This window comes from Osmia bicornis, chromosome 11 (genome assembly GCF_907164935.1).
Source record: "Osmia bicornis bicornis chromosome 11, iOsmBic2.1, whole genome shotgun sequence".
NCBI classification, from domain to species: domain Eukaryota; kingdom Metazoa; phylum Arthropoda; class Insecta; order Hymenoptera; family Megachilidae; genus Osmia; species Osmia bicornis.
The window spans coordinates 9,366,259-9,391,284 of NC_060226.1; the positions used below are offsets into that span (position 1 = coordinate 9,366,259).

General features: G+C 31.3%; 5 protein-coding genes across 5 annotated transcripts; 2 read left to right on the plus strand and 3 right to left on the minus strand.

Annotated features, from left to right (window-relative positions):
• Nucleotides 1-1,024: 1,024 nt before the first annotated feature.
• Nucleotides 1,025-11,374, minus strand: LOC123987646 (ATPase family AAA domain-containing protein 2-like). Its single transcript, XM_046287908.1, is given in 36 exon segments — nucleotides 1,025-4,926; nucleotides 5,024-5,118; nucleotides 5,121-5,165; nucleotides 5,168-5,889; nucleotides 6,090-6,125; nucleotides 6,416-6,434; nucleotides 6,437-6,513; nucleotides 6,515-6,598; nucleotides 6,678-6,741; nucleotides 6,744-6,793; nucleotides 6,795-6,993; nucleotides 6,996-7,058; nucleotides 7,061-7,151; nucleotides 7,241-7,377; nucleotides 7,380-7,414; nucleotides 7,485-7,667; nucleotides 7,669-7,685; nucleotides 7,759-7,933; nucleotides 7,935-8,044; nucleotides 8,046-8,069; nucleotides 8,137-8,159; nucleotides 8,162-8,203; nucleotides 8,206-8,247; nucleotides 8,250-8,297; nucleotides 8,300-8,317; nucleotides 8,320-8,361; nucleotides 8,364-8,420; nucleotides 8,491-8,550; nucleotides 8,553-8,641; nucleotides 8,643-8,702; nucleotides 8,781-9,030; nucleotides 9,118-9,199; nucleotides 9,331-9,502; nucleotides 9,569-9,926; nucleotides 10,110-10,332; nucleotides 11,172-11,374. Coding segments are annotated over 36 exon segments (4,023 nt in total). The 5' UTR covers nucleotides 11,319-11,374; the 3' UTR covers nucleotides 1,025-4,842.
• Nucleotides 11,375-11,733: 359 nt separating this feature from the next.
• Nucleotides 11,734-13,805, plus strand: LOC114878911 (E3 ubiquitin-protein ligase CHIP). Its single transcript, XM_029193204.2, has 4 exons — nucleotides 11,734-12,192; nucleotides 12,251-12,449; nucleotides 12,698-13,035; nucleotides 13,135-13,805. The coding sequence occupies exons 1-4, from the start codon at nucleotides 12,076-12,078 to the stop codon at nucleotides 13,375-13,377; spliced, it is 897 nt and encodes a 298-aa protein (XP_029049037.1). The 5' UTR covers nucleotides 11,734-12,075; the 3' UTR covers nucleotides 13,378-13,805.
• Nucleotides 13,806-13,950: 145 nt separating this feature from the next.
• Nucleotides 13,951-17,437, minus strand: LOC114878935 (GPI inositol-deacylase). The gene is given in 12 exon segments (XM_046287801.1): nucleotides 13,951-14,222; nucleotides 14,327-14,704; nucleotides 14,774-15,160; nucleotides 15,235-15,657; nucleotides 15,730-15,992; nucleotides 16,060-16,494; nucleotides 16,555-16,658; nucleotides 16,772-16,882; nucleotides 16,956-17,109; nucleotides 17,228-17,247; nucleotides 17,250-17,307; nucleotides 17,411-17,437. Coding segments are annotated over 12 exon segments (2,625 nt in total). The 3' UTR covers nucleotides 13,951-13,957.
• Nucleotides 17,438-18,871: 1,434 nt separating this feature from the next.
• On the plus strand, nucleotides 18,872-22,701 carry LOC114878917 (myeloid leukemia factor). Its single transcript, XM_046287906.1, is given in 12 exon segments — nucleotides 18,872-18,938; nucleotides 19,094-19,169; nucleotides 19,635-19,762; nucleotides 19,765-19,838; nucleotides 19,922-19,954; nucleotides 19,956-20,141; nucleotides 20,143-20,191; nucleotides 20,194-20,211; nucleotides 20,287-20,431; nucleotides 21,298-21,393; nucleotides 21,912-21,971; nucleotides 22,342-22,701. Coding segments are annotated over 10 exon segments (801 nt in total). The 5' UTR covers nucleotides 18,872-18,938; nucleotides 19,094-19,116; the 3' UTR covers nucleotides 21,931-21,971; nucleotides 22,342-22,701.
• A 432-nt stretch (nucleotides 22,702-23,133) lies between these two features.
• Nucleotides 23,134-25,006, minus strand: LOC114878936. Its single transcript, XM_029193295.2, has 4 exons — nucleotides 24,791-25,006; nucleotides 24,525-24,714; nucleotides 23,892-24,446; nucleotides 23,134-23,787 (listed from the first exon to the last, which is right to left on the minus strand). Exons 3-4 carry the CDS (start codon nucleotides 24,333-24,335, stop codon nucleotides 23,608-23,610), a joined length of 624 nt encoding a protein of 207 aa, XP_029049128.2. The 5' UTR covers nucleotides 24,336-24,446; nucleotides 24,525-24,714; nucleotides 24,791-25,006; the 3' UTR covers nucleotides 23,134-23,607.
• Nucleotides 25,007-25,026: the final 20 nt, after the last annotated feature.

Sequence of the window (25,026 nt, forward strand, 5' to 3'; positions counted from 1 at the left end):
CTATTAGAAAGATAAATTTTAATGATTATAATAATGATAATAACCAGGGTGAAGATTTTCTGAAGTTTCTTCTCGCTCTCTCCGACCCATTTGCTAAGGCAATCAGAACCTTTTCTCGATATAAAAGATACTTTGCGTTCAGAGTTGCTGCACTCAGAAGCCAAAGCACTGGCTACCAATGTCTTCCCCGTTCCTGTGAAACAACAATATTGTCAATGAAGAAGGATCGCCTAGCAAAGTATCGTGCTTCATTACGAACCGTAGAACGCTTTATTTTACCAGGAGGCCCGTAAAACAGCAAGCCCCTAGGAGGTTTCAGGTTGAACCTTGCGTAAACGTCACCGTACATCAGCGGAAAGAGGACAGTTTCCTTCACCACCCTGATGTGCTTCTCCAATCCTCCGATGCAAGAGAAATCCTTCGCGCTGGACATCTTTCGTGATGCTTTCCTCTGAGCTTTTATCTTGCATGCCCGTCCACCGTATTCTCATTTATATTACGCGATTTCACACTTGCCCGACGAATTTTCCATACACTCTCAAAAATTTTATCTTCGCTCTACACGTACATCATTGATACTTTTCCCAGTGGATTTTACTGGAATTTTTCTACGGTGATAAAATTGATTGATTCAAGTCGATTCACGATGTAATTTCATTATTCCTAGTCGTCGATACGATCTCTCAACGAAACATACGAATCGTTCTCGTTCGCTTTGAAGCAACATTCGCGTGCTTCTGAATTGATGAATAGTATACATTTTTAAATAGTAACTTTGACTCTTCTTTTTTTTCCACTCTGATGAATTTTATTTTGAGATTTCACATCTCTGAGAATTTTCATGCTATATTGGTAACACGTTCGAGCCTATTTGGGTAGATCTACCCCTGTCAGAGAGATGGTGATCTTTAAAATTCGTATAAAAATCTTCGTGAGGAAATCTTCGAGGAGATCTTCGCGAAGGAGGTCTTCCGTGGAGGAGGAGGACGGACATCTACCCCTCTCGACAGTAAAACGCAACACATATTGTTACGTTATGAAACTTCAATTTATTATGCTACAATGATGACAATAAAACGTATTAATTGTATGGTAAAATAAATAAGGCAGTGTATGCTCCTTTGTTTTGTTCTTTGTATCTTCTACACATCTGCTTCGTATGCTTAAAACTGTCGTCTGCAAAAGATCACGTTAATTTACCAAATTCGATTTCATTCTATTGAATTATAATACAACACGGTCTTTGCAAACAACAGTATTACAATGTTTTATTATCTGAATACTTCAGCAAAGTAATTGTAATAACTAGTTCGAACGGCAGTGGTTACGAGAACCTCTCGATTAGTACAATTTACATATTTATCATATAATTACATAGTATTTTTCTTTTTTTTTTCTTTTCTTTTCTTCATTTTCGTTTGGTAATACAGAGATGATAGCACATCAGAAAAATAGCACCAGAAATTATTCTTTGAGTAATTACATACATGTTTCGGATCTTCACTATAATGTGGAATGTAATATCTATTAATTGAAACAGAAAGCTCACAATGATTCAATTAGTCATTTGCTTGCTTTAATTGTATACCTGTGATTTTTCTGTATCATTTATTGAGGCTTATGTTTTGAATCTTTTTAATTTTTATATGTGTTTACATAAATTCTTTGGCAAATATAAACAATATCTATGTAATTCAATTAATAATGTTATACTGTTGGATTGAGAAAAAATTAATTAAAAGAAAAGAACGATTGTTACATTGATACATGAATGTTAAACGAAATTTGTATAAACACTTTCAAAAGTAAAAGCATCATTACTTAAATTCCTTATACGACGTATCGTAAATCATATTGTGTAGTGGTAACAATATTTCTAATCATTTTTTTATCTACCATGCATACCAATACTTATTTACCTTTTATAATGTGGCACTAATTTGCACAGTGTTGACTGTTCTTATTGTACAGAAACAGATACCTGAGTAAAAGAAACCATCGACCAATTTCATTAAATTTGATTCAAGAAACTAAAATTCACCTAATATATACTAATTTGCATTTTGAGTTTCATAAAACACATTTTCACTAAAACAATGATTTCTCAAGAATCAATTTTATACTATACATACATGTATAATATTTAGAATTCTTGAACAACTTACAATTAAATATGGAAGCAATTTCACATATAATACTAAATCACTTATTTGATAATACCACTCGAATTTTTCAATGGTACAATTAATCAACAATAAAGAACAAAATAAGTTCTTTCTGTCTGATTGTGTTTTCATTACAAATTAGCTTTACTGCAAATCAATTATTATAATTCTAGTATATCACTCAATGACATCAAACATATATCAAAACTTTAAACATATAGACTGTTATATAGTATATTTGTAAAGTTATATAGAAAATTATTTTATCTTGAAATTTAGTATTTACATTATTGAAGATCATGTAATAGGACATCAGAAATTGCTTTGCTAATTCAATCTAAACACAAACTGTACAAAAAAATAAATATTATGTAGTGAGCATTTCTAAAATTCAGTCTTTTCACTCCTATATTCTAACAAATTTTAAATAATTATAGAAAAAGATTCGGCCATAATTTTAACTATAAACTTATAGACAAAAAATGAATTTATTACAATATCAAACCTAATTTTTGGATTTTGAAATTTTTACTATTATGAATAATAACAATTTGCTAAGTCAGACAATATCAGTTTACGATCATATTGCATTACAATTTCATACCATCAATGGCATACTATGTGTTTTAAAAAAGTACTAATTATCAGTTCCTGATTACTAATTACTATCCCCCCAATTAAACGCACTCCAATCTATATTTCCCATTATGTACCGACCTAGACATTGAAACTTGTATAAAGAAATCCATTAACAGACACAGCTATTGTATACATGAATACTATTTATATGATTGATAATAACAGGAAGAACCTTATTTGCCTTTTTTCTAGTACATCAGAATTTGGTAACTACCTTTTTCACAGTCTATATGTATGGATCACAACCAGTATACAAATCTAAATGTAAATTTATGCTAAATATTCAATAGTATTTATACAGACATAGTTTTTGTTTATAAATGTTTAAGATCTTACCGAGGGTATTTCATATTTCTAATTATATCCACTTTTACATTGACAATAACGCAAAACCCTATTCATAATTACTTTGCTTATGGCTTATAACTGTGGTAAAAATAAACTGAAAAGCATATGCTGTATTTCAGTAATGTATTACTAGCCCACATAAAATTAATTTAATCACCCGAATATTATTTAACTACTTGCAATTGCAAACTAATTTGAATAACATTGAAACAGTTTCAATGACTCCTAGTTTTTATTAATGTATATAAAAAGACATATTTGTACTATTTCGAATAATCTTTATATACATTCATAAAAAGTCATTGCACTAAAGTTATTCTATACAACAGACATATAATACACATTTAATGTATTAAATTATTCATGATTTTGATTAGTACATCTTTAGAACCTAACACTACATTAAGTAAAGATGTGAATTGAAAAATTAACATAACAAATAATGTTTAGTATCGAAATTAGTAAAATTGACTAAGAATAATTATGTCCAAATCCCGAAATGTTTAATATACAACATATACCACTGCTTACAGATTGGAATGTATTCCATATTAACTTCTCTATGAAATCTATTTATAAGTTTTCATAGCTGAAATAATTAATACAAACTACCGTTCAATATAAGCACAACTGTGATTTTATCAAATTATTTACTCAATTTAGAATTAACTTTTGTTACGAGTATTATTTGGCCGATTTTTTTGTTAAAATAAGACATATGTGGACTTTCTATATTCATGTTGAAAACTTATACATGAAGATATGTCTACATTCAAAGTAGCTTGTATAAAATTACCAACACAACTGTAAAAATCCAAAGTAATAACTGGGCGCATATTAAGAATTTATAATGTATTTTACCTTATAATAATTTACCATGGTACTACCTGTACGAATGTATGTCATAATAGTGTCAAATTATTATACATGTAAAAAACTATAGTTAAGTACATATTATATTAAATTACCATCATCTTTGTATGACCAGTGTTTGCAAAATTGTATATACGATTGAAATAGTATATCATCTTTTTTAAGATGTAAAGTATGATACATTAACTCAAAAATGTGTTTCCACAAGTATCTCATTAAGCGATTTGTATAAAAAAGCAGGTGATTGGACATTTTATAATAACTAATTTCAATTGCATTTTTTTATACCAATGACAAATTTTTTTAAGTAAAAAATTACAATTGAAGATAGGCAATTATTGAATATAGAATATATAGTTATTGAATTAAATATTTAAATTCGATATCCAACCTTTTTACTAAGGAGATATAATATCAGCCACTAATCATTTTAGATAATGAAAGCCAATATGGTTATAACAAATTTATGATTGCATACTAAGATAAATAGTTGAAATTGTTTTTTTGTTTTTTCCTTACTTTTTTAGTTTCATGTATAATACTTTTGTTTCTTTCTAAAAAAAAAAAAAAACACAGTTACACTTCACCATGTTTTGAGAACCGAAATTTTAATATATTATTATTTCGGTTATATCATAAATATGTGCAAGATAATAAAATTCACCTTTTTTTTTTCTAATCATCAGCAGCTGCAAGAGTTGAAAAAAAAAAAAGAATCATTTAAATTATCATGTGATTTCACATTTACTGATCATCTCGTTCAGTGTTTGTGTACAAAAGAATTTTTGTTATGTTCGAACCTCGCAGATGATTTATACTATGTCCATTTGATTGCGATATCGTGAGCTTCCTGATACGTTGTCTTGAATTCTTCAAACTTTCTCACCTCCTTGAGCAAATCCTATACACATTATAAATTATGTAGTACGTTGTAAGGTTTCACAAAATTATAGTTTATATTTTTCTATACTTCAGTTTAAGAATTTGGAATAATTTACCTTTGGCAGTGATTTTCTATCATAACTCTGAGCATATTTCCCTACGCATCGACTCAATTGTACTAAATTGTCCCATAATACTTCAACAGGAAATCTTTAGTACTATTAACGGTATATTGCCATGCATTTTCCATTTCATTTTGTCTACCAGAAGCTTCTCATCATCTTCGAATCTCGCAAGACCAAGAATCACTTCGATGCGAAGATAATTCACCATACTTTCTCGTCTAGACGAAGAATTAGATCCACTATTTGCTACTTGTTTCTCTTCCTCTGTAAAACATATCTCCACATTTTCAATTTCATCGATGCGTGATCAGGACGTTATTGCTTTGAGTTGCTTGCGCATACTTTGAACTTCATTTTGCGAATCATTCTCGGAATCGGTATTATCAACAACGTTATGACCATTTAGAACACTATTTGCTTCGGTTTCGAATTCTTGGAACTTTTCTAAATCGATGCTTAGTAGTAGATTCATTAGTTAAGCAGACCTGGTATCGAGTGTAGTTGAACTTTCATCGAATGCAATCTTTTCTTTTTATGAACTTTTTAACATAACCCCTGCCCAGCTGGTATCCTACGCTCCTAGAATTACTATATCTCTTTCCATTACAACAAGAGAATGACTAGAATTCGTAGAATCTTTTTTATCTATTCGTTCGGATATGGTTACAGGTTGCTCCGCTTTTGGCCGATTATTCTTATTCTCGGCCTCATTGCTAACTGACTTTCAGTAACTCTTCGTTCTTCGAATTTCACGACATTTATCCTCGAAATCGGAATCTAATTCTGCTTTTATCAACGCGTATGCATTATCGCGTAGAGAGCATGCACGATGCCCTATTAATTTGTCCGCCGGATCTCTGTGAAAGAATACAGTACAATGATATGAAGATTATGCATAAATACATCACTAATGAGAAGCAACATGAACTAATATGAGTAGCCTTCAATAATATGTATATTTATGGCATATGTATTATTTAAGTATGAGTAATGAATTGAAGGCCACTTGCACTACGGAGCAACAACAGCACAGGATAAGCAGGAATGTCTGAACTACCTCTTTAATATTCCAAGGGAGGGCCTATCACGTAAGCTGACATGAAACACACAATAGAAATGTCAGTATAAACTTTAGCTCCATTACTTAATATTTACATATATGTTATATGTGTGATATCAATATTAATAATATAACATGATAACATAATATACATTTTTTTTTTAATTCAAGAAAATTTAAAAGGAAAAGGAGTATTATAACTCTCCCTAAATTACTTTTCTATTCAAAATTTATATATATATATATATATATATGTATATGATTTTATAAAATCAAATTGACAATTAATGAATATAATAAAAATAAATGTTGAACGTACTAACCTATCTGGATTATATTCAAAGCATTTTTGCATATTAGATCGATATCATCAAGAAAATCTCGTGCACAGAGCTAACAATGCATATCAATCTTTGTCTCATTGTTTATAAATCCATGGCTGTTGTATTATCATATTATAGTCCGGCACTTCTTCCGTGTCTACCGGTTTTGTAACATAAAAAAATCTGTAATGCAAAAATTAACTGCTAAGTTCAGCTCGGAAAGTAACAAGTTAAATATAAATGAATAACATAATATATTTACTGTCTATTTCTTGCGAGCTTAGCACAATTTCCCTTAAGCAAATTCTGTAATTCCCTTAGTGAACTTCTTCTTTCTCGTATATCACTTTCCTTTCTTCTTCCGTTAACTTCTTGGCAAGGATCCGGTGCTAAGGAATGTTCCTCTAAAACTTCTACTTTATCATCCTTTACTTTCGGTGGTTTTAGACTTTGAATCATAAAAATAGGTCGAAAGAATTTCGATCTTTGTTCCGCTGTTGGTGTTTTCATAGAATAAACTTCTCCGCGAAGCTCGCTAAAAAGGCTTCGTAATTGAATCGGAAGATCTTGATATGTCTATCGCTTTTGGCTAAAATTAAGATGGGTAATGTAGGATCGAGGGCTGCGATACGACACAAAAAACTGCTTTAACAGTTTCAGGTACGACGTGGCACCACTGATCAATCGATCGAATATAAATTATGGACGGTACATTTCTGGCAGCTTCATTAAATACCTACATTATGACCAATAAAAAACATACTTCAAATTATAACGTATTAATTACACTTAATCTTTTTCTTATAGTATTCACAATTAACGAACCTGCACGCAGGTTTCTTCTGGAGATCGTCCACTTTCTGCAAAAAGAGTGCTAACATCTAACGTTTGAACTGGTAGATGTTCCATGTGATACAATAGTGCCTGTGCTAAGGGTGGCCCTTGACCTTCCGACAAATTTCGCCAGAAATTAATAGCCTCGGACGATGAATTCCTTTGGTAATTTTTCACCCTAAATGTTTTGTACAACAATATTACATAACAATGGCTATTACATGCAGAATGTCATACGTGAGTGTAAGTTTTATACTTTGCCATAGCAAGATTAACCCCATGAGGAAATATTCCTTTTATCGAAGAAAGTAACTCTTCTATTAAAGGCCCTAATAACGGTTCCATAAAGGGTTGCAATTTTCTTCGAGCACACGGCGAGACTCTTTGCGATGAAGGTACAAGAATAGAACTTGCTGTAAAAATCTCGTTTCTTTACCTGTAAAAATTCATATAGTATCTTACCATCATATTAATTTGAATTCTTCTACTCTGTATTAATAAGCACATACTTCAACTCGTTCAGGATCTAAAAGTAATCTATTGCTAGTCATGTATATTTGGGGATACGTTCTTCTCAACCCTTGCAAAACTGCTTCGGTACATAAAGCTCTGAGGTCTGAACCACAATAACCTGTTGCCTTTTCAGCTAATGTTTCTAACAATTGATCTGGTGGAGGATTTTTCATTTACTAACGTGAATTTTAATATTTCTAATCTTTCTTTCATAGAAGGTAGGGAAAAAATAATCTCGGTCGAACGACCGGGTCTCCGTAATGCTGGATCAATAGATCTATTCTATTGTTGCTCCGATAACTATAACCTTTAGTAAAAAAGTTATCGTAAATTCATGTATATGAAGTGACAAGAAATATTTTAAAGATATTTACCTCTCTATCACCGAGGCCATCATAAGCGCTAAAAGTGTAGACACAATACTAGCATGAATTTGATCTGTTTCGTACTACGAACAGGTGCAAGGCCATCAATTTCATCAAAAATATTATGGACGGTTTCATTAGTTGAGCCTGCTCAAACAATAATCGCAATGCCGCTCCGATTCTCCGACCCTTTCGATAAACCATCCGCGCCTTTTCTCATAAAGAATGCCATTTCCTACTTCCCTGACTACACTCGTTTGCCAATGCTCTAGCTATTAACGTTTTACCAGTTCCTAAATAAATATCTTCATATTAATAAAAACCATAAAAATACACAATTAATAACAACAAACAGAATAATACCTGGTGGACCATGAAAAAGTACTCCTTTCGGTGGGTAATGTGAAAAGCGTTCAAACACTCTGGGTACATCATAGGAAAAACCACCATTTCTTTAAGGCAGTGAATATGTGATTCTAAGCCTCCGACATCATTGAATATAATATAGGGATCTAGTAATTGGATTTATATCCGCTTTACGATTGAGGTGTCCACCCTGAGGTATTGCTGATTGCCTGTTACGAGGTGAACAGCGTGAACAACTGATACGATAATTATACTTATATTCAATGAAATTTTTTCCAACATTTTACCTTGCTTTTTTGCTCTTCTTTTTATCATAACGTTGAGGTTCCGAATCGCTGGAATCACTAGAGCTTGTACTTTTGCTTCTATGTTTACGCCTTCTCATCGAATTACTGAGAACACTTCTAAGTGCTTTTATAGACCGTCGAACTGGTTCTACGTTAGCTTGAAATCTATCTACAGTAGGCTTTTTTTGACGTAAACTGTATTTTCTAGGACCAGGAGAATCAGACGATTCACTTAAATCACTATCTACTACTGTAAGAAATAATAAGTAAGAAATAGTATAGTATAATATTTTTAGACAAGTAAAGTAACATATATAGCATATATTAAACATCGAACCTGTAAGTTTTTCACCTCTCGGTAATTGCCGCTGTGCTTTTCTTCTAGTTCGTTTAATACGTGTATACATGTCTTCGTAACCCTACAAACAATATATATTTGTAATATTGTTATTTTATTCATAATTTATAAACAAAGGCCAACATTACTATTGAAAACAATTATCGAAAAAAATTAATTTATGTTAAAAAAAAATAGCAGAAAATCATTTACATCTTCATTTTCATAATTATCATTATTTTCTGCTTTTTCACTTTCTTGCAAGCTATCTTCATCAGCTTCATCTTGATCTACTTTAGGCTTTACATCTTTTTCACCTAAGCTACCACCAAGTCTTGTAACAGGTCCTTCTTTAAGTCTACTTGGGCTATCAGATTTTCTTGTTCTACAAATAAATTCATCAATGATTAATACTTTCTTAAATCTATCAATTATACAAATATATATTTACCTTATATCTTTTTCTTCATTCGATTTACTTCTGGTTTCTATTTTATCTTTATGTTCTCTCTCTGTCCTCTCTCTTTCTTGTCTTTCCTTAAGATCTCTAATATCTTTTTCTTGTTCTGTTTTTTCTCTAAGATCACGATCACCTCTGCCTCTAAGTTCTCTATTATTTTGCCTATCATGTTCAGCCCTTTCCCTAATATGTCTTGTTGGATTTTTATTAGGAGGGTGATTTTCACGTGATCTAAGAGGCATACGGTCCCTAACATCACGCTTCCTTTCGGGTACTTCATCCACCATTTCTTTATCAGATGAAGAACCATGTTGTTGAAACATAGGATAACCTTTCAATGTTTGAGTTCCTAAAAAAAAAACATTTCATAAAAGTTTAAAAGCAATCACTATTTAACAATAAAAAGCTAATGATTGAAGGAGTTATGTAACACTGAACTGACATCATTACTATATTAATAATAAAATAACATTAAAATAGTATATTAAATATATCAAGTATTATTCAGATTATAGTTTAATAGTACCAGTACCTAAAATCCAGCTAGTGTTAAGATTATCATATGTTTGCATTCTATTACGGGTACTACGGCGTACGCTTAAATTGTTCACAGATATATGAGAAGTAGAATTTGATCGTAGAGTACGCAAATTTTTAACCCTTCTAACATTAGAGCCAAGACTGCGGACCCTTGGAGAAAAAATATCTTCTTCTGTATCCATTGAGTCCAATGCAGCATCATCATCTGACATTATCTATAATGTATTCACCAATATTTTATTTTAAACATTAAATCTTAATGTTTAAATTTACTAAATGTTCTTAAGAATGCAGAATATACAAAGGAAAATTATTAATTTTTTTCCATGATTTTTTGGTTTTATTACAAGTACTGTTTTTATTAAGAGAAAAAAGGATTTGAAATTTTGATAGTTAATACGCGCTTTTTTTTAAATTTTGCTTTGTCTGTAGAATGAAACACTAGCCATTTAAATAGATTCTTGGAGCATAAAAATACACGAAAATATATGTAAAAAATGTGTCTTAATAAAGAGTGACAATAAAATTGATAATGGATTATATAGAATGTAAAACAATGGAAATTAAAGTACTGTCTATAATAATAATAAACAAAGCACCATGAAAGCAATTAGGTTCACCCTGAAATACACGAACATTAATCTCCGCGAATCATTTGGGATTTTAAATCATTAAAAGAGAAAATATTTAACACCCTACTACACAAATTACCTTCATCTGGCTAATTCTTGTTGCGAATTAGTAGTTAAATTAAAAAAGAAATTGTTAACGTCCGTCATATGCCTCAGGTAAAATAACACCACTTTCTCGATCGAGTACACCTAGCGCATGCACACTAGACCTTCAGAAAGATTGTTTTATAATCGACTATCACTTAAAATTGCTTTATATTAAAATAAGGAAAATACAGACTTGTATAATACGTATCACAACCAATAAGTTTGTTATTGCAATAGACAATTTTTTTGAAGGCAACGGTTACAAAAATCATATTGCAAACTACATATCACTATCTATATATGCAAACTCATACTGAAATTGGCTGTAAACGTACCCACGAACCCAACCTAACCTGTTTACCAGTTGTGGCCATCTTTAAGGTGATGCAAGCGTCGAGGCTGAACTGAACTCGGAATTCCGCATCGGTAAAACAGGCCATGTTAGAAACTGATTTAAACGCCACCTGAATTATTGCATCCATCTAACAGCATGCTATACTACCTTACCTTTCGCAAATACATACCTAAATAACACATGTAAGCTATATATATATAAGTACATAATTAAACAATACTGACCATGCACTTATTATTATTAATTTTCTTTCCGTAAAATTGTATTTGCAATGTGGTACACTTCAGAATCTTAAAGACATAGTTCCTGAAAAAAATATAATCACGACTCCGGTCTTCTCTTCAACTTTGTCTTCTGTTTTTTGTATTTTTGATACCTAATACACAATTTAATATAATATTTACACATATTCACATATACGAGCTGCGAAGGAGCGCGCGGTCCAGCGCAGAAAACGAATGAACTGCGTCCTACAGAAAAAACGAGGAACTAAATTTGTGGTCTGTTTTACCTTTTTGACGTCTTTCGCGAGTGAAAAATCAACGAAATCGTAGAATACACTATATTTCTAAACGAAAGCTTGTACATTTGTATATATAAAATAGTCTTCTTTAAACTGTTTATTGAAAATGTAGCTTTATGCTGAATCATAACATCCTTCACTTTTATTTGTGTACATACTCCTTTGTCACACTTTAGTCAATGATTGACAGATGGAGTAAAATGGAAGATCGTGTATTTGTTTAAGGTTATACAATACTATTTTGTTGGTCGATTTGTTTACGATTGAAGCAATTATTTTTGTAAAAAAGCAATAGTTGTGTTAGTAGATAAGAATTCATATGTAGAATATTGTTCAATACGGCACAAAATTTGTTGCCAAAATGAGTAAGATGTATACAACCGCCAATCTCTCTGACAAGGAATTAAAGGAACAAGGAAATCGTCTTTTCAATCTTCACAAATATGAGGATGCTGCGTACTGCTACACCAAAGCAATTGTGAGTCCCACTATGACCATATGCAGGCAAGTTACGACACTGCATCTTATTCCTGCAGATCAAAAATCCAACCCAAGCGTTATACTTTACGAACCGAGCTTTGTGTAACCTAAAATTGAAACGATGGGAATCGTCCTGTCAAGACTGCAGACGTGCTCTTGACATCGATCCATGTCTGGTAAAAGGTCATTTTTTCTTGGGTCTTGCTCTTCTTGAAATGGAACTTTTCGGCGAAGCTGTCAAACATTTACAAAGAGGTATGTATGCGACTCTTTGGTTAGGAATTTTACTGATTTTTTATTGATATACTTATTGAGGAGATATAGCTGTATAGCACAGTTGCAATTACTAATGTATTCAGTTAGTTCTATGATATATCTGTTGTATTATAATATTATTAAATAGAGATGTTTTGTAAATGTTCTTTTTTATGACATTTATGGTTTTTACACGAATGTAAAACTTATCCCTCACATGGTTGTATATCTTGAATGCAATGGAATAGCTGTGGATTTGGCTAAGGAACAAAAGTTGAACTATGGAGATGATATGACCAGTATTTTAAGACAAGCACGAAAACGTCTATTTCAATTGAGAGAAGAACAGAGGATTGCTCAAGATATTGAACTGCAATCATATTTAAACCAGTTAATAGTAGAAGATGCTGAAAGAAGCTTGGCTGCTTTAAAGGAACAAGAAACAGCAAAAGAAACAAATGGTAAAATTGAAGGGGAAGGTATGTCTAATGAATTTGCAAGGAAAAAAGAGGAGATAGAAGAAAAAAGAGATACCTGTATGGCTCAGCTTAATGATTTGTTTGCAAAAGTTGATGAAAGAAGAAGGGTAAGTTGATACTTATTAATTTTCAAAGTAATGCTTTAACTGCATTACAAGTGAAAATAATCTTATTTTGTTTGTGGTCTCTGTGAACACATTTAACAGAAAAGAGAAGTACCTGATTATTTGTGTGGAAAGATTAGTTTTGAAATTTTACAAGAGCCTGTAATTACACCAAGTGGAATTACATACGAACGAAAAGACATTGAAGAACATTTGCAAAGGGTGGGACACTTTGACCCAGTTACTCGAGTTCGCTTAACACAAGATCAGCTGATTCCTAACTTAGCTATGAAAGAAGTAGTAGATACGTTTCTGCAAGAAAACGAATGGGCATTATATTATTAATATGTACATTTAGATCACTGCCATATGATAAATAACTATACATACAATGATTATTTTTTTGTCCTGTTGATTTACACAAATGTGCATATCATTATCTTACAGTGAATAGATCTTGCATTTGTACAAACTTAAATCTGAATTTTCATCTATAACTGAATATATTTAGTTTATTGTTATTTGAACAATTATTAAGCCATTGAACAGACGTAATAACAATGTTATTAATAAAACCACTTTCTTTTATAAATGTTTCTTAAATTGTGAGTGAATATTAATGTTAAATATTAAAAATAGCACACAATACTCTTAAGTGGGTTGTTAGCAAGTATGAATCGTACAAGAATATTATAATTGTATATCTTTTTTTTTCCTATAGATGATAAATAAATTTATCTTATGGTGAATAAAAAATAGTTAGTTAATCATTTACTAATTATTTATAAAATTATTCATCCAGTCCTAAAACTTCTATACAAATAAATTACATACATTTATATAAATATAAATTAGTATGTATTATGTAAAAAAACTTACATGTCAAAAGGATTAAATCAATCAATTTTTTTTAGTAAATTGAATGTTAAGAAGTGATGAAATTTAATGCAATGATAGCATTAATTCCAGCTACAGTGGGTGGTATATAATATTGATAAAAAGATGGATGATTTGCTGCTCCCATTGAAAGTACAATCCAACCAACAAAATATAATATGCTAGACAATAATTGTGATCGAGTTCCCTGGTGATTAGTAGGAACTTGCACCCATCCTAATGTGCTACATGCTACTAAAATTATCCAGCTTTGAAGTAACAGAGGATCTTCCGTGGAAAGTCTCATATCATAACTGAAATAAATTTATAGAAGATATAATTATAACAATTTAATACCGTATTTTTTTATATGCACCTAAATATATATAAATGTCTAATATAAAAATTAATTCCAAACCTGAAATTTTTTGCCCAAACAAGTACAGATGGTATAGCTGGAATGGCAGTAAAACACCAGAGTATGAAGACAATAAGATGATTAAATATTCTCTGTCTTGTATTTTCGTGTTCTTCGGGATCATTTTCCAAATTTCTAAACTGTCGTATTAAATTAAAATGTTGTAACGAAGCCATTAATAAGTCTTCTAGATAATCTTCATACATTCTTGTTAAATTTAAAAAATATAGAAACACTGAAATTATCATAGCCAAAGCTCCACAGGTTGCTGGTACTAAAGATAAAACAAGAATCGCAGTAATAAACGGTAGTTGATTTAATCCACCAAGTAGCCAATCTGACCATGTTGTTGAAAAAGCTATTGCTCGTGCTAAAAATCTAAAAAAATTAAAAAATTTTCGTATAAAATCTAATGTATAATGTATTAATACAATTAAATTTTCTTACCTAACAGCAATACTATGTGCTACTGATCCGAGAAATATAATAGAACAACATACGCCGATAGTAAGTGCACAAAGAATAGCTGTAGCAACTAAACTTTCCAATACTAAGTTATAGTAAAATGAGAAAAATATAGTAATCAATATCACTGGAATTTGTTCATGACCAGGATTAATTCTGATTGACAAAAATACTAAGAGTAAACTAATAATTGTTGTATATAGAAGATACCAACGATCTCTTACGATACAAGAAATCTGATCTATAATACCACTTTCTCGAATATTAATTTCATAGAGACATGCCGGGTCTAAAGTTATTCTTAAGCTCGCGGAAATGTTAGAAGAATCATATTTGGTTTGAACTTTCAATGTTTTCGGTCCATTATCCCTAAACATTAAAAATTCTCTAATATAATACATTTTTGAAATGACAGTAATTTAATTAGTTTTATGTATACTTACACAACAGTAAAAAATTGCATTTGTGTAAGTCCAACACTCCATGGTTCTATTAATTCAACAATTGCATGATGTTTTGGATCTGTACATCCAGATGCTTTAAGTTCAACTGCTACAGCATTTATATTTTCAAGAGTGGCATAATATCTAATATGTCCGTAATCAGACTTTCTCACTTGGGACTTCATAAATAAATTTTTTAAGACAGGTAAACCACCTCTAACAGGTATAACTCTTGTATCATAAGGATATAAATTAACATTTACTTCCACATAATTTTCTAAATCATCTGGAGTAATCCTTACTACAATGTGTGTTACACCAGGGTATTTTATTTCTTCAAGATTCAAATCAACAGTTTTTCTTAAACGGTGTAAAGGATCTACTGAAATCCTTGTCTTATTTGTTAAATTCCAGCCCCAAGTGCTAAACAAAATACTTTAAGTAATGCCATGATGAATGTATAACATAAAATAAAAGGTAAAGAAATATTATTACCAAACCCTTGATTGCCTTTCTATGGAAGATGCTGAACATACAAATAACCAATCTTTAGATTCTAAATTTATAGTGTCTATGGTTAAATATTCTGGATCTTCTCTTAGTCTAATCATAAGATAAATGGAAAATGTCATCTTAGATACATTTTTACTAGTCCATGTATAATGTCTTCGAATATCTTCTATCCATTCACCACCAGATTCAAACTGTATTGTTGGTTTATAGGTATATAATTTTTTACCAGAAGTACGCTGTAAGAACATTTAGAAAATCAGAAGAAGGTTTCTGTATATAAAAAGACGTTATACAAGTTTCGTACGTGATAAAATGATATGATAAAGCCTCCATTCTTTCTTCAGGTTCAGAGAAAATTTTCGGAGGTTTTTGAGAATAATTGACCGAATCAAATAATGACCGCACAACGGCAAGTACTAATTGTTTGCACCAAAGAATACATAGATGATCTGTGGATTTCCAAACATCAGGTATAGCAGTAGAAATAACATTTATATCTGCTGTAGAATCTAAAATTTGTGTTGGAGCCACAAGTATATCTCGTGGTCCCCCTCCTATTGATACTACACTCGTGCCTGCTTCTTTTATTTCACTCAAGTGATCATTCAAATTTCGATAATAAGCAGCTAAAGTACTATCTAATACCAACACTGGTGTATGAGGTGCAGCCAAAGTAATAATAATACTTGCAACACTAGCGTTTAAATTTGGTGTTAATACTAGAGAACCTTTAGCTATAATACCTCCCTGAAAAAAATAAAATGTAGTTTAACATTCTTCCTGAAGTAAATATATTTATATATTTACCATTGAATGTCCAATAAGTATAATATTCTCTACATTGGTCTTGTATAAACTTAAAATTTTTTGTATACAATATGAAACATATAATGTTTCATCCATTAGTACACCTTGAATTAATAAATAAATTGTTAATTATTACTTTAACAATGTAAAGAAGATATAAATACATGGAAAATTTTGCAGTAGTAAATAGTTTTTCCATTATTATTTTGTATATTACCTCCATATAAGGCAGAATAGTCTTTGCCAAATGAAACTGTGAAATAGTCGAAATGAAATGGAGTTCTGTTTTTTAAACTTTTCCTTAAACTCACAGAAGCCAGAGATCTTACTGAAAGAAAAAGAATTTGTTTGCAATACTTCATGTTTAAAATATCAAAATATTGTTATCAGATTTTAAAAACCTTGCTCATGAGATCCTGCATTGCCTGGTATAAAAAGAACTGGTATTCCTGAGAAATACATCCTTCTAAGTTTTTCTGTAATGAAACCTTCTCCATATGCATATAATCCATATCTTTTATATTGTTCTTCTAGTTTATTATCCAAGGAAATTCTCTAATGTTTACAAGCATAATATAATTTGTTTAAATAATTAATCAGACTATCATTATAAAACTAGTAGAGCTAGTTCATACATGTTTTAATTAAAGAACATTATATTGTGTATACATACCACATACTGAGGATATTCAACATATATGTCATATCACAAGTATTTTCCTCAAAATCCGTAACATAACGAGCAGCTCCAAGCTATATAATAGGAGAATAACATTACATAAAAATAATGAGTATAAATAAATACAAGATTTAATTCGAATCATTTTGTTGTTTATAAACAAGGTCAATTATTTACAATCGTAATCGAGGTATTCTTCGTCATGTTCATGATGTAAAAATTGGAGTTAAAAACAATTTATATACGTCCATATCATAATTTAAAATGATAATATACAATTAAACAAACAGCTGATTGACGAAAATCAACATATTTGAGTCACAAAGTTTACAATACTGTAGCATTAGTTAAATTGGCCGTGCAACTAAAATATCCCTGCGCAACTCGTCATCGGTCTTATTATAAAACAGATCCATATAGTTATATACATAAAACACGGACATTAATCATTATCATTATAATTTCTTATATATTAAAGCTTATTTTTCAATTTACAAGTTTATATTGAAATCGAATACTTCATATAAGGATATACGGAAATGATTATAGTTGCATTGAATTTGAAGAATGCAAATGTAATTTATGGTATATTCTATTTTTATTACATATTCAAATTAATGTTTGAATATTTAAATAAAATAGCAATTTCGCTATGCAGGGATGTAGGGGCTGTAGGGATGTAAAGGTTGCAGAAATATAAAACGCACCAACCGGGGTCCTAAGAACCCCGAGAGTGGGCGCCGGGGTCTCGAGGAACCCGCACGCAGCGCGAATGACTCCAAGGTGCTTACTTAATTTCTATCTTCTCCTCCTTTTGCTGCATCTCATCAGCAGAAATTATTGAAAAACCTAAAAACCTAGAAAAAACGTTAAAAAATTATCTTTTTCAATAATATAATGTAGTAAAAGGAAGTAAAAGGGCGGGTGTAATTTTAATTTTCGGCAGCAGCGCCATCTATACAAAAATTAATCAAACTACTCAACGAGTTACCGACTTACCAACATCCATAAGTAGACTATTAGCGCCATCTATCCGGAACTCGCGGAAACTATTCGGCAAGTATTTTCCGCGAGTTCCGGATAGATGGCGCTAGTGTTCCTCAAATTCCGAGATTCAGTAGGTAAGTTGTTGAGTGGTTTGAGCAGTTTTCGTATAGATGGCACTATGATCGAATTTTGTACCCCTTCCCCTTCGCCGGGAATTTAAATTTGCAATTAAATTATAATTCATATGTAGGTATCAACATATTAATTTTTATTTTTATTGTTTTAAAGATATTTTATTATTTTTTTCTACTACAGTGTAAATAAACGTTTTTCTGCAGCACTGATTTTATATAGAAGGACAACTTAAAAGACAGAAGACCTACTCGTTAGTTACGAACAGTTACCACCTGAAAGGAGTGTCGTTTAAAACTTCACCCCTTTCTGTTTATTTTATATAACAGTGTATCTGTAACTGTTTAAGTGGCTTATTATTGTGCCGTTTACTCAAAAGTCAAGCACAGCGCAATAGTATTTCAGGTAACTGATTATTAAATCGTTCCAGAAGATCGCATCCAATAGAACAACTTATCAAGTAATAGATTCATGCAACGCATCATAATATCAAGTATGCATTTGTGTGGTATGTATGCATAAGTACGAACACTTAATTCGTTCACTGGTGCTGTTCGTTTTACGATTGAGAAACGGTGAACGTAAGGTATCGTTGGGACATTTCGTGTCCAGTTCTGTGTTCCAGAAATTTCTGTAGGCTAGTGAATGCGATTTTTCATAAAAGATCATCTTGCTGCGTCTAGTTAAGGTTTCATATTACTTGAATCTTGCATTATGGATCGTAACTTTTTTCACAAATAGTATCCGATCAACTGTTTTCCAAAATGTCCTTGTTCGGATCACTAATGGGTGATCTTGATGATGATCCTATTTTTGGGTGAGTTAAATTATTTTTAACTTGTTAATTTTTAGTAGTAAGTAAATAAACATACGACTCAAATAATTGTTTCTCCATTCTCTGCTAAATGCTATTAAATATTAGACATTAATATCATGCTCAAACTCATGAAAAAAGTATTCATACGTTCATATAACTGTGAATTCATATGAATATATCTAGAAGCAGTGTTATTGTTTTACATGTACTTACATATTTCACATAATTTCTATTTATTTAGTATTCCACACAAATTTTGTTCCATAGCAACTTGCTTTGTTTAATATATTCATTGAAATATGGTATTTTTTTGCTTTATCTTGTAAAAATTTTGTAATATTTAATTGGCAGTATGATTTCTTAAAATTTATTGTATATATACTACATAATGTAACACGATAGTTCAAGAGGTTCTAATATAAAAAAATAATAACAAACAATGATATCTATGTATAATTTATACAGGTCTCACATGCAATCCATGAGACACATGAATGACATGATGTATTCCTTGTTCAATGAGCCATTCGGAATGAGGGTCCATCCTTGTCACAATGCCATCACAGATGGTAACCATAGGAGCAGAAGTCGTCAAATGAACTTCAAATGATGCCTTTTGGATTTCCACCAATGCCATCATTTATATGGGCAATTTGTTTTACAAACTTTGTACGTAAATTTGTTATAGAAAACATTTGGAGTATTATAGTACACTGGAAATAATTAATTCTATTATCTGAACTATGTTTCAGGATAATATGGCATCGGGTGCAAATTGTCATTCCTTACACTTCTAGATCTGTAATGACTATGGCTAGCGGTCCTGATGGTCTCCCACAGGTTTACCAAGCAACCATGTCTACAACAACTGCACCTGGTGGTGTAAAAGAAACAAAGCAAACAGTTTTGTGATCCCTTACTGGAGTAAAAAAAATGGCTATTGGTCATCACATTGGAGAAAGAGCACACATTTTTGGAAAGAGAGCAAAATGTTCACAGTGGTGAACAAGAAGAACATCAAGAATTATTAATCTTGATGAAGGTAACTAGTTTTATACATATGTTGTTACTTTTTTGTACATATGAAATGAAATAATGTATAAATTCTGTTTTGTAGAAGAGGCAGAGAGTTTCAATAACGAATGGGAAACACGTACGCGCCGGACTGTTGGTGCTATAGGAAATTCTCATTATGGTAATCATCATGGTTCTAGAAACCGGCCTGATCATAGACAACTGGCTTTACCTGATGCATCAGGAAGGTTAGTTTCATAAATTTATCAAATATATAGTATTAGAATCTTGAGAAAAACAGTATTTTTCCAAAGGTGGGATAAATCCTTAAACATGTGCGTAGTAGATAATTTAACGTAATTTCAACATTTTTTTACTATATTTTCTTATAACTACATGCATGTAATAGGGTATGTAGTACTGTATATACGTATAACATGAAAAATGAAAATAGTTGCATATAATTGATGAACTGATATTATATATGCATTGTAGAGTAGTATCGAAAGTATACAGTATTACTGATAAAGTTCAATTTATGCAGTGTGCATAAAAATCCAGAAGACGAACCGGTAAAAAAAAGTGAAGGGCAAGATTGGATCGCATCATCGTATATCACTTCTATCTCAGTCTATGTCATTCCCGATCAAAATTTTGTATCAAGCATTAAAATAAAAAACAAGCAGCTTCAGTTTTAATTTCTTCTTTCAGTTGCAATATTGCATGATCTAGGTATATGTGCATTGCATTGTAGTATTTATAGTATTTTTGTGATATTAATACTTTCCATTTTTTGGGTCACTTATCTTACAACATTCAAACAGAACTATCATGTTTCTGTCCGTATAATTTATGTACTATTATTTATTAACTCGGGTGAGTCAATACAAAAAGGTAATTGTTTGTGACATATTTTGCAACTTTAAATCTAAGTAATAGTATTTATAGTTATGTAAATCGTCAAAATTATAAGTAAAATAAATAAAGCAAATATGTCATTGATTTACATAATATTGCTCTTGATGTTTTTTTTTATTGGAAACAATTTTGGTTTCGTCCTCTGTGTTTTATTTTCTTGTATATGTGTGGATTCGCTTATTATGTGCTTCCATAGTCGATATTCTAATTCTTCGAGACGGACACCTTCTCTTAGACGTAGTTTTAAAAATCGCCTACGTCTAGAACATATAGCCCAAACTCAGACTTTAAGGTAAGTTTTCTTATTTCTTTGTACTTTCATTTTCTGCTCATTTTTTTAAAACATGTCCATGTGTTTATATAATGAAATTAATGATAAATGAATGAAAATATACATCATAAATGGAATCTTATATCCATAAAATAACATTCTGTAACATATTGTATAATTACTACATTCTAGTGTGATAACTTATGGTATTTAGAAATAATTGCAGTGTGGATTTCTTGCATGCAACTGTTTGGTTTATCTATTGATTAGTTTTGAAGGTGGTAATAGGTGTATTTATTAATTTTTCTTATTATTTTTCACCATAAAATAAACTTTGTTAATTTTAATAAAAAGATTCACCAATTGTTTGTGATATACTGTTGTTATGATACTTATCATTTTATATCTGTATACATATACAGTAAAGTATTATTAATTGCTGTTTTAACACTTTTTTTCTTTTTTTTTTTTTTTCGTTTTATTATCTGTAATACAACAAAAACGTTGGTAGGGAATATACCATATATTGTGTATTGCAGGTACAGCCGCAAATATTAATAAAATAAAAACATAGTACCCAGCGGTGACACTTATGCAACGTAAGTACTTGCTCTATATTTTAAATTAATGTTTAATATTCTTACAGTGTTTATGTAATTTTCTGGATATGTTTTCCATATTTATTAATGATTTTTAACCCAGCAGCACACGCATTGGGTAAAAATAACCTCAGAACCATTTATAATAACGTCACATAAATACGGATAGTCACAGGCTTTTCCTTCTTTCGATACTCTTCAACACATTCCTTATCAACGATAACAATCATTTTTCTCCCTGCGTGTGCTACCGGCTTAACTAAAATGGACCTCAAGTTTTTACACATGGACTAATTACATCATAATTCATTCGAAACTCGATCTTTAAGTTAATAAGATGAACTATATTTCAATATTTTCGTGTTTACAGTTCAAATTCAGCCGATGAAATAGAATCTGCTAGTATTAAATCTACACCAGCAGCCTCTGCAAGTGTAGTAGGAAACCGAAAACGTAAACATACACCGAGTACCAAAGATTGCAAAAAAAGTCACATTGTGTCGGATAGTAATGTTTAGAATTTCAATTAAATTTCTTTTATCTATGTTTTAACTTTACTGCAGAACTTCGGTGAAGTTAATCTCGTACGAAACGGTTTAATGTACTTTCTGTAGTGATTACCAATAATAGAGGGACTACTGATTTGCTCTGATGAATCTAGAAAGAAGAAAATAGGTTCCTGTATATTCTGTAAATGAAATAAACTGAACGAATTTTTTTAAATTTTTAACTTCCTTCTAAGAAAAGAACGTATTTTATTTAGGATATAAAAAATAAACTTACCGAAGTTTCACTGCAGTTATTTTCCATTTTACATATAAACTATTTCTTAGAATCTCTGTGAATGAATAAAATATGTGTAGAGTCTACAAAGTTATATATCGAAGTATTTGAAAAGTATGAGTGTAAGAATATTATGGAGTATTTAACTGTTTTGGATGTCTCTACAGTTACATATCACTATAAAATTAATTTGGTGTTGAAAATTACTGTTGAGGTATTATCTTTTGGTTTTCTAAATCGTGAATGATCAATTTTCAGATCTTGTTTAAAAAATGTATTTATGAGTTTATAAATATATTTTAGAGTGCATCCAATAATGCTATAAAAACAAAGTATTTTAAAGTAGTGTATTTATCAATAAACGTACAATTTAATGTAATAAGTTTTTTTCATTATGCTTTATTTAAATAAAGTCACAGATTTAGTATAATTGAAACCCCGTTATGCTAAAAAAAAAATAGAGGAGAGCAAATTATCCCTAATACCACTACTTTCGTGTGTTTTTATATAAGCAATAAACTAATTTAATTTTATTTAATATCCCTGCAATGAAAACATTATCAAGTTTACAGTAAAGTTGAAAATTAATTTATTAAAAAAATTGTTTAAGTACCTTGTTAATATTTTCATTCAACCACGTCACAACAGTGCGTAAAATACGTATATATTTTTATTCAATTTCATTAAAAAATATCATGCCCCCTATATATCGTAACAAGAATAAAAGTAATTTTTATAACATATAGCAAAGCATTAATATGAAAATCAAAAAAAGAAAGAAAAAGTAAGAGGAAAGCTGGCAAAAAAAGTGATATATATGTTCCTTGCACCATGTAGGGCGAATTGATGTTTGTTAATTGTCTTCTGCTAAGGTGTTGATCCTTGAATTAATAGCCAGGAGTTGTGCCACGAAGGCTGAATCGCTCATAACTGTAGCAAGAGCAGAAAGTAAATCTTCTACTGTATCTTGTGACAAGTCTAACTGCCGAGCACATTCTGCGATGATTTCTTTTTCCTCGGTATCGGGATTAATCTGTAAATATATTTGTTTAATTAGTGCCTTGTTCAGTACCGAACATTATTTGATGCTGTATAATCGAATTGAATTGAATCGAATCGAATCGAATGGAACCGAACCTTTGGTGAACCGCAAAATTTATTGAACGCCATTTTGATTCTTTTCTTGCCGTTGCTAGTTTGGTAAAAAACTGTAAAAGTTTGTGCATTATTCATGTCTAGCACAACAGGAAAATATATACCAGCTGTAACATGACCTTTAGTATCTCGCGCAAGTAGACTCCTGAAGTTGTAAACTAAATTTCTACGTTCCGTAACATCGATGGCAGTTAAATATGGCCTTGCCACGTATATAAGAGCAACTTGTGTTCTCTCGAAGGTGTCAGATCGAGTTTTCCTTTCATGCCATTCGACATAATCAGGGTCATTAGCGCATAGAAAGTAATTGTACTCTTTTTTACAATCCGGCTCGTCAGACTGAATAAACCAGCCTGTATGTGGATACAATTTATCTTCCATCACAGTAATTACTCGAGCTACATGATATCCGGGATCGAGAAGCATAACTCCTCGGCGCCCGCTAATATTAATTTTCAGGCACACAAGTACATGTTCCTTTTCTCCACTGTCTGCAGCGGGTGGTCCACCGACGTAATTAGCAACATTATCTATCGTCTGTTAAATATCACACGTTACTATTACTAACGATTCTTAACAACATAGGAAATAAGTGATAATAAATGATAAACAAACCTCCTCGCAGGACACTAAGTAGAGGCCACTTGCTATGTCAGGAAATCGTTTGTTTAAACCCTTTAACCGATGTAGTAACTCAAACCCCAAACCTACGCAAGTATGATGTTCACGTGTTATAAGTGGTTGATATTTGTGATAAAATCTCTCCAGTACGCTTTCACCGCTGGCAGCGTAATCCTTGTAGAATCTATTGTTTATAAAATGGAATTTTGATAGATGTCGGTATCCGGATAAAATATAGAAAAATATGCTATACTACTTACTTAAGGAAATTGCCAACGGTGTCATAACGGTGCTCGCGCAGTAAGTGCTGCGTTTCCAATTCAACGCTGCCTGCTAATTCCTCATACTCTTCGACCGTTGATACGGTCAGGGCTGGAGCTTCGTAATGGGCCCATACCGGCAGGGGTAGCGGCACACCCCTGATCCAGGGCCCGCGTGCCTGCCCCTGTGGCTGGCACCATATTTCTGCCGTCTCGAGTCAACTCGGCCATTCGCT

What these genes read in the sequence shown, in the direction of transcription:
- LOC114878911 (XM_029193204.2), top strand. Translation starts at nt 12,076, where the DNA reads ATGAGTAAGATGTATACAACCGCCAATCTCTCTGACAAGGAATTAAAG. An exon ending in TGTCAAACATTTACAAAGAG is followed by an intron (nt 12,450 to 12,697) that starts GTATGTATGCGA and finishes GCAATGGAATAG; the next exon opens with CTGTGGATTTGGCTAAGGAA. An exon ending in AAGTTGATGAAAGAAGAAGG is followed by an intron (nt 13,036 to 13,134) that starts GTAAGTTGATAC and finishes CACATTTAACAG; the next exon opens with AAAAGAGAAGTACCTGATTA.
- LOC114878936 (XM_029193295.2), bottom strand. Translation starts at nt 24,335, where the DNA reads ATGCTTCTCGATCCCGGATATCATGTAGCTCGAGTAATTACTGTGATG. An exon ending in AATTTTGCGGTTCACCAAAG is followed by an intron (nt 23,788 to 23,891) that starts GTTCGGTTCCAT and finishes ATATATTTACAG; the next exon opens with ATTAATCCCGATACCGAGGA.